Below are 14167 nucleotides of genomic sequence, written 5' to 3' on the forward strand. Positions count from 1 at the left end.
GTCGGTCAGACATTAGCGTATTATGCCCTGGATTATAATCTACTTCGCTGTAAATTTTGCAGAGGTTTGACTACCCCCATTAGGGCAGGTTAGGAGGGCAGGACCAGCTGTGCACGCGCGTAGATGTGCAATTGCAACTGCCGACGGATTGGCCAATCAGATCTGCTCCACATCAGCTCACCAGCTGGTTACGTCACCGCGCCCAGAACAGCCCGCCATTCGTAATCCTCCTCAGCGATGGAGCCGTATATAAGGCGCGTACACCTCCCACTTCGGGTATCCCTCACTTACCACTAATATACCACCATGTCGTTGCAATCAGCACTCGAGACCATGCAGGAGGTCGGCGGCGGTTTGAAGGCCAAGATGGCTGAGAAGGCGAATGCTCTTTCGTCCAACGCGAAGATCAAGCAGTTGGGACAGTACACCGTCACCCCAGAGTCCACCAGGGACAACTGCATGACAACAAACACCGGTGTCAAGGTCTCCAACACCGATGACTGGTTGAAGGTCATTTCCGACAACGGTACCGGTCCTCATATCTTGGAGGACTTCCATGCTCGTGAGAAGATCCACCATTTCGATCATGAGCGTATTCCGGAGCGCGTGGTCCATGCTCGTGGAGCTGGTGCTCACGGTGTTTTCCGTTTGTTCGAGTCGGCGGCCGATGTCACCTGCGCCAAGGTCCTCACCGACACTTCCCGCGAGACGCCCATGTTCGTCCGTTTCTCTACTGTCTTGGGATCCCGTGGTTCCGCAGACACCGTCCGTGATGTCCGTGGTTTCGCCATCCGTTTCTACACCGATGAGGGTAACTGGGATATCGTCGGAAACAACATCCCTGTTTTCTTCATCCAGGACTCGATCAAGTTCCCGGATGTCATTCACTCCGGTAAGCCCGAGCCTTCGACTGAGGTTCCCCAGGCTCAGTCCGCCCACAACAACTTCTGGGACTTCATGGGTCTCCAGCCTGAGACTTCTCATATGTTCATGTGGGCCATGTCTGACCGTGGCATTCCCCGCTCTTACCGTATGATGCAGGGTTTCGGTGTCAACACCTTTGCGTTGATCAACGAGCAGGGTGAGCGCACCTTCGTCAAGTTCGTCTGGACCCCCGAGTTGGGTGTCCACTCTCTCGTCTGGGACGAGGCCTTGAAGATCTGTGGTCAGGACCCCGATTTCCACCGCAAGGACTTGTACGCCGCCATCGACAACGGCGCCTACCCCAAGTGGAAGTTCGGTATCCAGTGCATCAAGGAAGCCGACGCCGACAACTTCGACTTCGACATCCTCGACTCTACCAAGCTCTGGCCCGAGCAGCTCGTCCCCGTCCGCTATATCGGTGAGTTCGAGTTGAACCGTAACGTCACCGAGTACTTCCCCGAGACTGAGCAAGTCGCTTTCTGCACTTCTCACATCGTCCCCGGTATCGACTTTACCGACGACCCGCTTTTGCAGGGCCGCAACTTCTCGTACTTGGATACGCAGTTGAACAGGTTCGGCTCGTTCAACTTCAACGAGTTGCCGATCAACAGGCCCCTCGCTCCCACCCTCAACAACCAGCGTGATGGCTTCATGCGTCACACCATCACCGAGGGCAAGGTCAACTACTGGCCCAACCGCTACTCCTCCATTAAGCCTACCCCTGCCTCCGGCGGCTCCGGTGGTTTCGAGACCTACCGCCAGGAAGTCAACGGCTTCAAGCAGCGCAAGCGTGGTCCCAAGTTCTACGAGCACTTGAACCAGGCTACCCAGTTCTACAACTCTATGCGTCCCCACGAGAAGAGACACATGACCAACTCCTTTGTGTTTGAGTTGTCAAAGTGTGATGACCCTCAGGTCTACACCACCATGATTGAGCGTTTGAACATGGTTTCGTTCGAGCTTGCTTGTACGGTTGCTACTCAGGTCGGTGTCGCGCCCCCTGAGAAGCCGTTCAAGACCGAATATCCTACTGCCGCTATTCAGGGTGTTTCTCAGGCCGAGTTGACTGGAAATGGCTCGATTGAGGGACGCCGTGTTGCCATCCTCATCGCCGATGGTTTCGATTTGGGACAGGTCACTGAGATGAGGACGGCGCTTGCTGCGCAGAAGGCTGTTACGTTCATCGTTGGTGAGCGTCGTGGTCCTATCAAGGCCGCTGGACAGGAGGAATCCTCCAAGTACGAGGAAGGGTTGGGCGCGGACTTCTCTTGGGAGTCGGGCCGTTCTACGCTCTTTGACGCTATCTACGTCCCCGGCGGCGCAGGCCACATCTTGAAGATGAAGCAATCCGGCCGTGTCACCCACTGGGTCCGTGAGGCCTTCGAGCACCTCAAGCCCATCTGTGCTACCGGTGAGGGTGTCGATTTCATCCAGCAGGCTGTTGTTTTGCCTGGTGTTGACCTTGCGTTGAGTGAGCAGAGCACGGAGGTTGTTAACTCTTACGGTGTCATTACCAGCAGGAACGTTGGGTTGACGAACGTTGGCGATGTTGCGAAGCAGTTCAGTCAGGAGATGAGTCAGCACAGGAACTGGGCTCGTGAGGATGCTGGGCTTAACTTGAAGGTTGCTGCTTGAGCTTGGTGTTCGTCTTTGAGCGAGGATGTATGTCGGACGTTGTGAGAGGAGGATGAAAGTGTATGATGATTTGATATGGTATGGTTATGGCGTATCTTATTTGTTTTTGGCTACTTAGTTTGTGAGAGTACGAATAGGTGTACGTGTACGATGTTCTTGGAATAAAGTATTATTATCCTGAAATATGGTTCATTGCTCGTCTCTACATGCTCTCACGCTTGCAGCCAGCTCCAGCACGCGTAGTGATTGTGGACGTCGAAGGGGGTGCTTTGATGTGTAGTGGGATGATACAAGCAAAGGATAGTCCAATCCAACAACATTGTGACAGGTCTCGTATCAGTCTTCTACAACAAGGAGGAGTATGGAGCTGTGCCACGACCGGTGTTCCTTTCCTCCTTTTCCCAATCCCTGAAATGGACGCCCATCAATCGACCACTTCCAAAATTCCTCATGAGCTGCTGTTAAGGACCACAGAAGATATCAGAGGGAAGCGAACAATAACAAAGATGAAAACGGACAGGGCATATCTCGTGGTTCACTACGATGATTCAAAGATCCAATTGAACACGGGGATAACATGATGGTATTTCATTAACGGACGAAGCTTATCCGGCGCACTGCCATACAAGCCAAGAAACACAAATCAATGCAAAGATCCGAAAACGCCAATAAATCCAAACCAAAAACATTACCCCGCGCTTCCTTCAATCGTGCAAGACCCAGTTCACGACAAGCTATTCAATAGCCCATCGCTTACTGCTCCTCCTCAACGACCTGGGTCTGGAGACCCTTGGTGGTGGGGACGTTGACGGCCTGGACGTAAGAGTACAAGTTGTGCTTGGCACCCTCCTCGTCGTTACGCTTACGGGAGATCCTGAGGCGCATACGGTGGGGAACACCCTTGACACCCTGCTTCCAGATCTCCTTGTTCAAGAGAGGGTCGACACGGACGTCCTCGGTACCCATGTGCTTCTTGGCGAACTCCTTGATGACCTTGACGGCACGGGGAGCCTTCTTCTTGAAGGTAGCACCGTGAACGTACTTGTGGAGGCTGTGGACAATCAATTAGCCCAGTTGGCTTTGAGAACAAGAGAGAAGGAACATACTGGATGGTGTAGTCACGAGTGATAACATCAGAGATCGCGGAGCGTCCGGACTTCTTCTGGGTCTGGGTCTTGTCGGTGGGAGCCATCTAGAGGATAAGACCACGTTCAGCCAAACCGAACTTCCTCAAGACATGATGCGAATGGCAACACGAATCTGAAACGGGGGAGGGTACGTAGAACACGCAATCACCCCGGTGCAGACCCTGCAATTTGCTGGGACATTGTACTGACCTTGACGGTGTTGAAGGGTGCTGGATATCCGACCTTCCCTTGGCTCGCCGCACGTAAGTGAACTTTTTGGTGTGGGCCTTTTAGCCAGGGGCGCGGAAAATTTGGCAGGGAGGGCGCGCAAACCCTGACCTCCACCCAAAAGCAATTAAATAAGCATTAACTGTGCAGCAAACAACTCAATTAAGGATAAACCGTCTCTCAGTGGGCGCCTCTCGGCCCGTCCATCCCCTCCAAAGAGCATCCAGACCGTCAACCGTCATTGGTCCATTCCTCGATTACAGCCAGATGTCCATGCCCAAGTTTCCCCACAAACTTGCATCCCATCTGCAGTGTGCTCCAGATTGCGGCGGGGCGCAGCAGTCAACAAGCATGAACCCGAGACGTCAGATGAAGTGATATCCCAACTAAACTTTACGCTTATTTCGGAAATGAAATTAGACAGGCGATCAGACATGTTCGGGCGGATGGAACTCCCAGTTGTTGGAGATATCTGATGGGGATGGCCATGGAGGGTGCCAAGGGCGCTGAGCCGCTGTGCTTGGGAACACGTGAAGGTGCAGGATGTCGCGTGAGGAAGCGCAGTCTCTGCCGATTCTCTCAGGTTGATGTCGGGGTTTGGTATATCTCTCGGTCTCTGGTGGATTTGAGCAATTTCTAAGGTGGCTCTGGGTCTTGTGGACCAGGCTGTTTACCAGCGGTTCGGCCCTTAGGGCATGGGTCGAGTTGAACCGGATGATGTCGGCCTCCATCCATGGCCAAAGTGGGGTCTGGTGAAAATCCGGAATGGTATTGCAGCAACGGTCTAATGGAAACTAATGATGTATTGCACGGAGAAGATCGACAAGCAGGGAGAACTATTGTCTTTTTCTTTCGTCCTTTCCTGGCCGGCTCTTGGAGAATGTAGCCCAGGAGCATCACGGCAACATTCCTCGACTGGTCCCTATCCCTTCTCCTTGTTGATCGGTCCAACTCTCAGGGTCCTTTCTTGCCTGGAACGTGCGATGCGCACGAGCCGAGTCGCGCCAACTTTTAGCGAATTGGGGAGGCGAGCGCTAGCGAGTTAATTACGAAACTCATACGTGCATGTGAAGCATCGAGGTAGGAGAGTAGAGAGGAGAGCTTTGTGCCGCCGTATCAGATCGATTGCTTGCTCAGCCTCGTCATGACTTCCATAAAACTGGCCTTACTCCTCGCTCCTTGGGTTCGTCAGAATCAACATTCCTTCACATATCTCAGGCTCAGCTAGTCTATTTTGGTCCGTATTCCTCCTCCTTACGAGTACGCCTTGCTTCCTCCTGCTACTTTTGACCTCCGCTGACCTACTTGCTTTTAGAACTCTCTTACAGTCTCTATCATGAAGATGCACGCTTCCATCCTCATCGCAGCCCTCGCTGCCTCCGGCCACGCCGCCGCATCCTGCCTCCACGGCACCCAATTCTACAAACGCGAAGCCGAATCCGCAACCGTCTCCACCGACGAAGCAATCGAAAACGCCGTCCAACCCGAAGAAGAACGCAAAATCCAATTCTCCTACACCGGCGAGACCGGACCTCTGAACTGGCACAACCTCGCTGCGGCCAACAGCAAGTGCAATACCGGTCTTAACCAGTCTCCCATTAACCTCGACTACACTGTGAGCAACATCTCTGGATCCGCGATTCAGATGAATGTTCCTACTGTCCAGGTGGCACATCTGGAGAACCTCGGTACCACGCTCGAGGTCGCCGTGAACGGTACGACCATCTACGACAACAAAACCTACAGCTTGGCTCAATTCCACTTCCACACCCCCTCCGAGCACCGTTTCGCAGAGGAGTATATGCCCCTCGAAATGCACATGGTTCACCAAGCTGAAGACGGATCCCTCCTCGTCGTTGGCCCCTCTTTCCAGCTCGACGAGGAAGGCGGAGACAAATTCTTGGATGCCGTTGTGCATGATATCTCGGCTGTCCAGCACAAAGGTAACGAAACCGAGACCGAGGAACTCGATTTCTCAGAGATCATCGAGTTGGTGACTGGCTCCGAGGCGCAGAACTTCGTCTATTCCGGATCCCTCACGACCCCTCCTTGCGCTGAGGGCGTCACCTTCATCATCCCCCACAAGCAACTCTCCCTCTCTATCAAGCAATACAACGCCATGAAGTCCATCATTAAGTTCAACTCGCGTTACACTCAGAACGCTCCCGGAGAGGCCAACTTGTTGCAGGTTGCATCGGTTGATGAGAGTGCGTCCGAGGAAATTAACTTGACTATTCCTAAGTCTTTTGCGGAGAGCATTCCTAAGGGACAGTGTTTGGTCAAGGTCCTTGGTACTTGTGTTGTTGGTGCATTTTAGAGGACTACAAGAACAATGAGGAGCATGGTGGGTGAAAGGCGTGAGGCATGGGCGTGAGGCATGGGCGTTAACGTTTTTGAACGATACTTCTTTGTACGAGTAGGTTAAGGTTTACGATTAGGAGAGGCGCGGGCAATGATATAGCATTGTGCATTGAGCATGTTTCTACTATAATGCTATAAATTCTTGGCTGCTATGACATTGTCAAACAATTGACATTCCGGCTATTCAAGCATCCCAATGGCTGTGGCTACCGTAGTGATAATTACAACAAAAATTGTGGGTAGGTATGCATAACTTCATTATCTATTCGTACAATTTCTGCTACTACTTTTTCCTTTTTAAGATGCCTCCCTCGCATAAACACTCCAAGACGGCTATGAGAATACCGTTATAAGGGAAGTCGACTTCCACGAAACACAAACACCAAGCTTGAAACATAACCAAGAAAGAAGAAACCACACGCAGACCTTTGTCTTTATAACCCATCAGAGCCCTCACTGCTGCTGCTGGTTGGGACTGTAGGTAGGTGAGGTGGGAGAGTACTGAGGACTCGTGGGACTGTACTGAGGAGACGTGGGGGAATAGGTAGGACTCGTCGGCGAGTATTGAGGACTCGTTGGAGAGTACTGCGGCGACGTCGGCGAGTACTGGGGACTCGTGGGAGAGTATTGAGGGGAAGTCGGCGAGTACTGCGGTGACGTCGGGGAATACTGAGGACTCGTCGGGCTGTATTGCGGCGACGTAGGAGAGTACTGGGGACTCGTAGGGCTATACTGCGGGGATGTCGGCGAGTACTGGGGGCTTGTAGGGCTGTACTGCGGCGAGGTGGGAGAGTAAGAAGGTGAAGTCGGCGAATACTGCGGAGACGTCGGGCTGTACCCTGGTGACGTCGGAGAGTATGCCGGACTCGTGGGACTGTAGGCAGGCGAAGTAGGACTGTATGCCGGAGACGCAGGCGAATACCCAGGAGAGGTAGGGCTGTAGGCAGGAGACGACGGTGAGTAACCAGGGGATGAAGGGCTGATTCCGGAGAAGGGGCTTTGCGCTGAGAAAGCGGGGCTCTGAATACCGGCGCCGTATGGACTCTGAGCGCCGAAGCCGCCTCCGTACTCGGAAAACCCGGCAGGCACCGACGCACCCGACACTGCCAACGGAGAGAATGCAGCATTCCCATCACCTGAGGGACTCAAGTAACCCGTATCGTACACAGGAGACCTGTTGTCATAGGGCGTTGCGTCTCCATACATCGGCGTCTTGCCAGCAATGCCGTCAGCAGTCATGGTGATATTGTTTGAAACGGCAAACTGGGCAAGCAGCTCTTCATCAAGAAGCACGTCGAACTCTCCAGTACCCATAGGGGCAAGTTGTCCGAGCATGATATTTTCAGAAACACCCCTGCAGTCATCCCTCTCCCCATGGGCGGCAGCCTCGTTCAAGATTTCCACAGTCTCTTCGAAAGACGATCTCATCAGCGCACCAGTCTCTGCACGGTTGATACCGAAACGAGAGATAGGCATAATACGTCCACGGTAGGTCATGATGTCACACAAGAGCGCCAAATGACGGTAGTTGACATAGGCACCATCGAAAGAAAGAACCTTTTCCAATTCACGATGCAAGGCAGCTCTGCATGCTTCAATACCAAAGACCTGGTTGATCTCAACAAATGAGTTGGAATAGATCCGCTGACAATCCACATGATCGAGCTGCATGACATCAGAAAGGTTAAGACCAACCGTGTCGAGTGTCCATTCTTTCTGCTTTTCATAGGCACCTGCCGCGTTGATAATAGACCTGTCTTGTTCACTCATGAAGACACGGTCGATACCAGGCACACCACGCAATGTAGTTTGGTCGAGCATAAGCTCGGCCATCCGTTGAAGGAAAGTCTCCTCCTCGAAAGTAGCCTCATCCTTGTCGTCGTCATCGCCCCGGAGAAGACGCGCGCGGATAACGAGATAATCAGCGTTGTCCTGCTGCCACATAAGGAAAAGTGACTTGCCATGTTCCTGGCCCAGTCTACTTGCCACCTCTTCCATAGTCATTTCCTTGTCGAGCAGACTTGCACGGTCAAGCAAAATACGCAAAGTCCAAGGTGACATGCGTGGCAGATTAGCCTCAGCCTCGTCATCAGGAATTTCCCAGTAAGACTCCACGAACTCCTTATCTTCCTTAATAACGGTCTCCTTCGGGTCGGGATCATAGATAATCTCCACGGACGAAGTGATGGACCTGAGCGTAGTATGCGCAATAGCAGCCTGGACAAGCTTAGCCATCTCCTGCTTCTCACGATGCTCTTTATCCAGATAGACAGTAAGCGTAGGCGTCTTCAGGTTCTCCGCAACGTTCAACACTTCCTTCAAACGAGGCACACCAAGGGTAACGTTCTTAGAAGACACACCAGCGTAGTGGAAAGTGTTCAACGTCATCTGGGTTGCCGGTTCACCAATGGATTGAGCGGCCAGTGTTCCGACCATTTCTCCAGGGTTCACGATGGCGTGCGCGAAATGCTTCTCAACTTCACCGCAAACCCAGTCAAAGGCTTGCTTGGTAAGATGCTTGCCAATGACGACCTTGCTAGCCAGCCTGCACCTGACCATGATCTTGAACAATTTGGTGGCATTGTAGTCAGCAGTTCTCGTGATCTCATCTTCACCCCTGAAGACTGTCAACTTCTCCAACAACGTTGAAACACCTTCATACACATAACGAGGAGTGATATCAATCGGTGTCAGGCGGGTAATGCCAAACTCCTGCAGCGCGTTCTCAATAAGACGGTTGATGTTAACGGGAAGCACAACGCCGGCGTTGTCAGAACCAGGGAACGCAAAGCTCCTTAAGAACTCACGCTCCTCCTTCAGTTCATTGAACTCCTTGTCAAGGTACTCAAGGTCATCCCAAATCGTGATACCATGCTCCAGATGCTTAGGGTGTTCCAATTTCTGACCTTCAGCCTCAGTGAAGCTGTAACGCTTCTCGAACTCTGCATCACTCATTGTGATAAGGTCAATCGACTGACCCTCCACCTCAACACCATCAAGCCCATCTTCACCGTATGCAAACTGGATGATGTCACCCAAAGAGTTTCGTACAGTACCGTCGTATTGAACCATGACATCTTCGAGGGCCTTGACAAGACGACGCTGGATATAACCAGTTTCAGCGGTCTTGACAGCTGTATCAATAAGACCCTCACGACCAGCCATGGCGTGGAAAAAGAATTCCTGAGGAGTCAATCCACGAAGATACGAGTTTTCAACAAATCCACGGGACTCGGGGCTGTAATCGTCCTTGGCAAAGTGCGGTAATGAACGGTACTGGAAACCAAAAGGTACACGAGCACCTTCGACCATCTGCTGACCGACACAAGCAGACATCTGGGAGATGTTAATGAAGGAACCTTTAGATCCGGCAGATACCATCTGTTTAACTGCATTCGACTTTTTCAAACTGGCCTCAGCGTTCTTTCCGACTGTATCACGAGCTTCGTTCAACTCTTTCGAAACCTTCGATTCAAAGGTAATGCGCAAAGTCATACCAGCATCGGGTTTAAGCCTGTTGAGATGAGCATCGTTGATGATTGCAGTGACCCTGTCCTTCGCAGCCGCGATTGTCTCATTGATACTCTGCATGGTTTTGGGATCGGCGATGGTGTCACCAATACCAATCGAGAACCCGTTGTGGAGGAACCAGTAATTGGTGACACGTTGAATGCCGTTGAAGAAATCGCGACATACTTCGGGCCCCTTTTCACGCATGATGATGTGCACCAAACCACCCGGAGTAGCACCGACAGTCTTCTTGTCCACGACACCGTAGATAATTTCACCATCCATAATAAGCATACCTGCGTCACTGAGCGGATTGTAATCCTTGCCGTCCTCACGCGACAAATTAATGCCCTTCGGGATAGCCTTGGACAAAATCTGCTTACCGGTCCACATGGGCTTCGGCTTCATAATAGCTGGTGGAGGCATATACCCGTCCCATTCAGGAACATGAAGCAAGATGTTCATAACCGCATCCTTACTCAACATCTCGTCCCTCAAAGTGAGCTTTCTAACACCACAAAGAGTATCCTGCACAATACCCATTACAGGCTTGTTCGATTGAGGAGACACGATCTGCCTGGGAACCCAGCAAATGCCACCCAACTCAGCACGTGTCTCCTCTGATTGAGGTACGTGCATGTTCATTTCGTCACCGTCGAAATCAGCGTTGTATGGCGTTGTAACGGAAAGATTCAAACGGAAAGTTGAATAGGGCATGACCTTGATCTTGTGACACATCATAGACATTTTGTGCAACGATGGTTGACGATTGAACAACACAACATCTCCATCGTTGATGTGACGCTCGACAATATCACCGTAGTGGAGAGCGATCGACCCAGCGGTCTTGTTGAATCGCAAATCCATACGGTCACCAGATTCACGAATGACGAACTTTGCACCAGGATGCTCAGTTGGACCATTTCGTACCAGCTCGGTGAGTTTCTTGATGTTGTAAGGCGTCACACGTTCAGGATACGTTAGCGTCTTCGCAATACTTCTCGGAACACCAAGCTCATCCAAGCCCAAATTTGGGTCACCAGTAATGACAGTACGCGCAGAGAAGTCCACACGTTTACCCATGAGGTTACCACGAAGACGCCCCTCCTTACCCTTCAGACGCGCACGGATAGCCTTGATAGGACGGCCTCCCTTCTGCAATGCTTGGGGCTGGCCAGCAATATCGTTGTCCATGTACGTAGCAACGTGATATTGAAGCAAATCAGCAAATTCGTTAACGACGTGCGCCGGGGCACCCTCCTGTTCACATCGGCGCAAACTTGAATTCGCTTTGATGATATCAGAGAGCTTGTGGGTCAAGTCATCATTGTTCCTCACACCCGTGCCCTGATCAATACTGGGTCGAACCTGTGGAGGAGGGACAGGCAAAATGCTAATGATCATCCAGTCAGGGCGAGCGTATCCCTCACTGAGTCCCATAAACGCGAGATCCTCTGACGAGATATGCTTGAAGACATTCTGAATCTCGAGCGGAGTCAGAATCTTTTTGTCAGCAGGTGCGCCCTCCTACAGCCATATGTAAGCGTGCGTCAGACAGAAACAACTGATAAGTAAACAAACCTCAGCATCCTTCGCCTTCTTCCAGGTACCAACCAACCTCAGACCATCCCTACGAATGGTTGGCTGGGGGTTACCACAACCACCGTGGCCAATTTTCCTAGTACCATCGGCGTTGTTGACTTCCTCGGCGGGCGGGTTTGCCGCGCAAACCATCTTGCCCTTCGCCGCGGCGTGAATGATGGACAAACGTGCTGCAGGCGGGATATACTTTGCTTTCCGCAGGTGCTTAACTTTGTCATCGTCCTAAGCCATGTTAACAACCAATTTCTTTGCAGAGCGAAAGATACTGGCGTAAACTCACTTCGTCAACCTTCAATTTCCCGCAGTTGTAGCATACACATTCAAGGATTTTCTTGATATGCTTAAGGAAACCGATGTGAAAGACGGGGCGGGCGAGTTCGATGTGACCAAAATGTCCTGGGCAGTCGTTTTGCTCTCCATCGCACTGTATGCGTGTGTCAGCACGGAACATATCATGCACATCTCTCAGGTGAGACTAACAGTCTGACACTTGAACTGACGGTCGATTGTTCCGAGACGCGGGTCAAGAAGACCTCCGATACGTGGGCGAGTATTCGATTCGTCAAACGTTTCGGGGTACTCGATTTTGGCGACACTCATGGCTTTGCTAAAAGCGACACAATGTCAGCACGCATCCTCACAACCTAGCAGGGACGAGTGGGCAGGCAAGGCAATTCGAGGGGCTCTTTTGCAATCGAAATACGTCCATCGCCAAACTCGCCCGCAATCGCCTCGTTCACCTGCCCTCAATATTGTGGCCACTTACATCTCTTCCGGACTCATAATTCCAAACTGGACCTACGGGTTTCACGATCCGTCAGCACTTCGCTCAATGCAAGGACAAAAGAAGAATGCTAACCTCCTCAACCCTCTTGAGGGGAGCGCTCGAGTAAGAGAAGCTGGTCGCCATGGTGTCGTCGGAGCGCCGCAAGAGCTGCTGAAAAGGCGATTGGACGAATGACTTGGTGAAGGGTCTGATTCAATGAAGAAGAGACGGATCGGCTGTGGTGGATCTGGCAGGATACCAGTATCGTCCTCGGTGAATGATGCGATGCCTGTTGCGCGGCGGTCGTGGTGTTAGCCTGCCATTGTGCGTGGCTGGTGTGGCTGGAGAGTCAACATTACCGTGCGCGTGCTCGAGTGCGCTGTTGAGTCGCTGATGTCGGAATGGCCAATCTCGAGCTCCTCGATCCTTTTGCTCAGGTATGCCTCCGCTGTTGCGCTTCCATTGTTGCTTCTCTAACGAGACCGTTTAGGACTACCCCGAGACTCTTGTAACCCAATTATGTGAGCTTCATCCTCAAAGCGCGACAAGACTCATTGCTGACATGTACCGAATCAGCATTTGGACACGCTTGCTGTCTCCGGTTCAACAGGACAGGCTCTCATCTAGCAGCTGGTCTACTGGATGGCAGTGTGGTAATATGGGACTTTCTCACCCACGGCCCTGTGCGCACGCTGAAAGGTCACACTCGTCCAATCAACTCTGTCAGGTGAGTTAACGGCACGCGTCAGGGCTTTCATACTGCGCTTTGGCTGATCGTCACCTGCAGTTGGTCTCGTTGTGGTCGATACGTCCTGTCAGCGGCTCGCGACTGGAAGCTTGTGCTCTGGGATCTCCAAGATGGTAGCCGCTTGCATACCGTCCGGTTCGAAGCGCCTATATGGGGAGCTGATATGCATCCTTCCAACCATCTCATATGTGTCGCCGCCCTTTTCGAAGACAAGCCATGTCTGGTGGACATGTCGTCTGGCGAAGTCGTGAAGCACGTCCTGCCGACAGTACCGCTACGGTCACAAGAAGACATTGAAGGAATGACTGAGAAACAAGTAGCAAGCGATGCGAGCCAACAGACTCTTGTTACCATTTGGGACAAATCGGGTAGCTATATCTTGAGCGGAACAAGCAAGGGATGGATCAACATTATCGCCTACCCATCGCTCGACATCGTCAAAAGCATCAGAATTGGCAACACAAACATCAAGCACATGAGGCTGAGTCCATCTGGGCGAGAACTCGTGCTCAACCCAGCAGATCGTATCATCCGTACCATACAATTACCAGATCTGGCGACAGTAACGGTGGAGGCCGAAATCGAAATAGAATACAAGTTCCAGGATGTTATCAACCGACTACAATGGAATGCTGCCGCTTTCTCTCAATCGGGCGATTACGTTTTGGCAGCTTCTCATAAACGAACAGAGATCTATATTTGGGAGCGTGCGTCGGGTACACCTTTGGTTAAGATTTTGGAAGGTACAAGAGAGGAGTTGGTGGACATGGACTGGCATCCGGTACAGCCTTTGGTCGTGGCGGCTGGTTTAGAGCAGGGTGTGATATATGTATGGGCAATACCACAGGCGGAGAACTGGAGTGCACTTGCTCCGGACTTCGTCGAGTTGGAGGAGAACGTCGAGTACGAAGAAAGAGAAGATGAGTTCGATATAGTGAGTTTTCTCTTATCCTCAACCTCCCAGGTCACTGGATTAACTAAGTCTGCAGGTTGATGACGAAGAGCTCAACAAGCGGAAAGCGGTAAACGAAGATGAAGACGTTGATATCACTACCATCGACCAGCGTGAATTGGACCAGGAAGGATTCAGAATACCCGTTATACTCGAGAAGGATGAGGAGTTAATACAAGTGGAGCACGTCCAATCACCCGTACAACCGAGGACGGTTAAACCAAGCACGAAGGAAGTCAACGGCGGATTGAAAAGGAAGCGCTGAGAACTATCTAGTATTGACAATCTTTGGAAAGATATTTCGAACCATGTAT

General features: G+C 51.7%; 5 protein-coding genes across 5 annotated transcripts; 3 read left to right on the top strand and 2 right to left on the bottom strand.

The window, feature by feature from the left end:
- Nucleotides 1–459: 459 nt before the first annotated feature.
- SAICODRAFT_52174 (catalase A) lies at nucleotides 460–2559 on the top strand (the record flags this gene model as incomplete). Its single annotated transcript, XM_019169122.1, has 1 exon — nucleotides 460–2559. The coding sequence occupies one exon, from the start codon at nucleotides 460–462 to the stop codon at nucleotides 2557–2559; it is 2100 nt and encodes a 699-aa protein (XP_019026983.1).
- Nucleotides 2560–3312: 753 nt separating this feature from the next.
- SAICODRAFT_16904 (uncharacterized protein) lies at nucleotides 3313–3920 on the bottom strand (the record flags this gene model as incomplete). The annotated part of the gene is made up of 2 exons (XM_019165714.1): nucleotides 3666–3920; nucleotides 3313–3610 (listed from the first exon to the last, which is right to left on the bottom strand). The coding sequence occupies exons 1-2, from the start codon at nucleotides 3749–3751 to the stop codon at nucleotides 3313–3315; spliced, it is 384 nt and encodes a 127-aa protein (XP_019026984.1). The 5' UTR covers nucleotides 3752–3920.
- Nucleotides 3921–4928: 1008 nt separating this feature from the next.
- Nucleotides 4929–6231, top strand: SAICODRAFT_16905 (carbonic anhydrase; the record flags this gene model as incomplete). The annotated part of the gene is made up of 2 exons (XM_019165715.1): nucleotides 4929–5174; nucleotides 5230–6231. Exon 2 carries the CDS (start codon nucleotides 5251–5253, stop codon nucleotides 6229–6231), a length of 981 nt encoding a protein of 326 aa, XP_019026985.1. The 5' UTR covers nucleotides 4929–5174; nucleotides 5230–5250.
- A 295-nt stretch (nucleotides 6232–6526) lies between these two features.
- On the bottom strand, nucleotides 6527–12297 carry SAICODRAFT_88126 (Rna polymerase II; the record flags this gene model as incomplete). Its single annotated transcript, XM_019171535.1, has 6 exons — nucleotides 6527–11309; nucleotides 11367–11609; nucleotides 11668–11811; nucleotides 11868–11994; nucleotides 12154–12185; nucleotides 12247–12297. 6 exons carry the CDS (start codon nucleotides 12295–12297, stop codon nucleotides 6729–6731), a joined length of 5178 nt encoding a protein of 1725 aa, XP_019026986.1. The 3' UTR covers nucleotides 6527–6728.
- A 253-nt stretch (nucleotides 12298–12550) lies between these two features.
- Nucleotides 12551–14136, top strand: SAICODRAFT_88129 (Set1 complex component swd1). The gene is made up of 5 exons (XM_019171536.1): nucleotides 12551–12590; nucleotides 12644–12674; nucleotides 12730–12880; nucleotides 12941–13835; nucleotides 13891–14136. The coding sequence occupies exons 1-5, from the start codon at nucleotides 12555–12557 to the stop codon at nucleotides 14116–14118; spliced, it is 1341 nt and encodes a 446-aa protein (XP_019026987.1). The 5' UTR covers nucleotides 12551–12554; the 3' UTR covers nucleotides 14119–14136.
- The last annotated feature ends 31 nt before the right edge of the window (nucleotides 14137–14167 follow it).

The sequence above is a fragment of the Saitoella complicata genome (genome assembly GCF_001661265.1).
Source record: "Saitoella complicata NRRL Y-17804 unplaced genomic scaffold SAICOscaffold_2, whole genome shotgun sequence".
Lineage (NCBI taxonomy): Eukaryota > Fungi > Ascomycota > Saitoellomycetes > Saitoellales > Saitoellaceae > Saitoella > Saitoella complicata.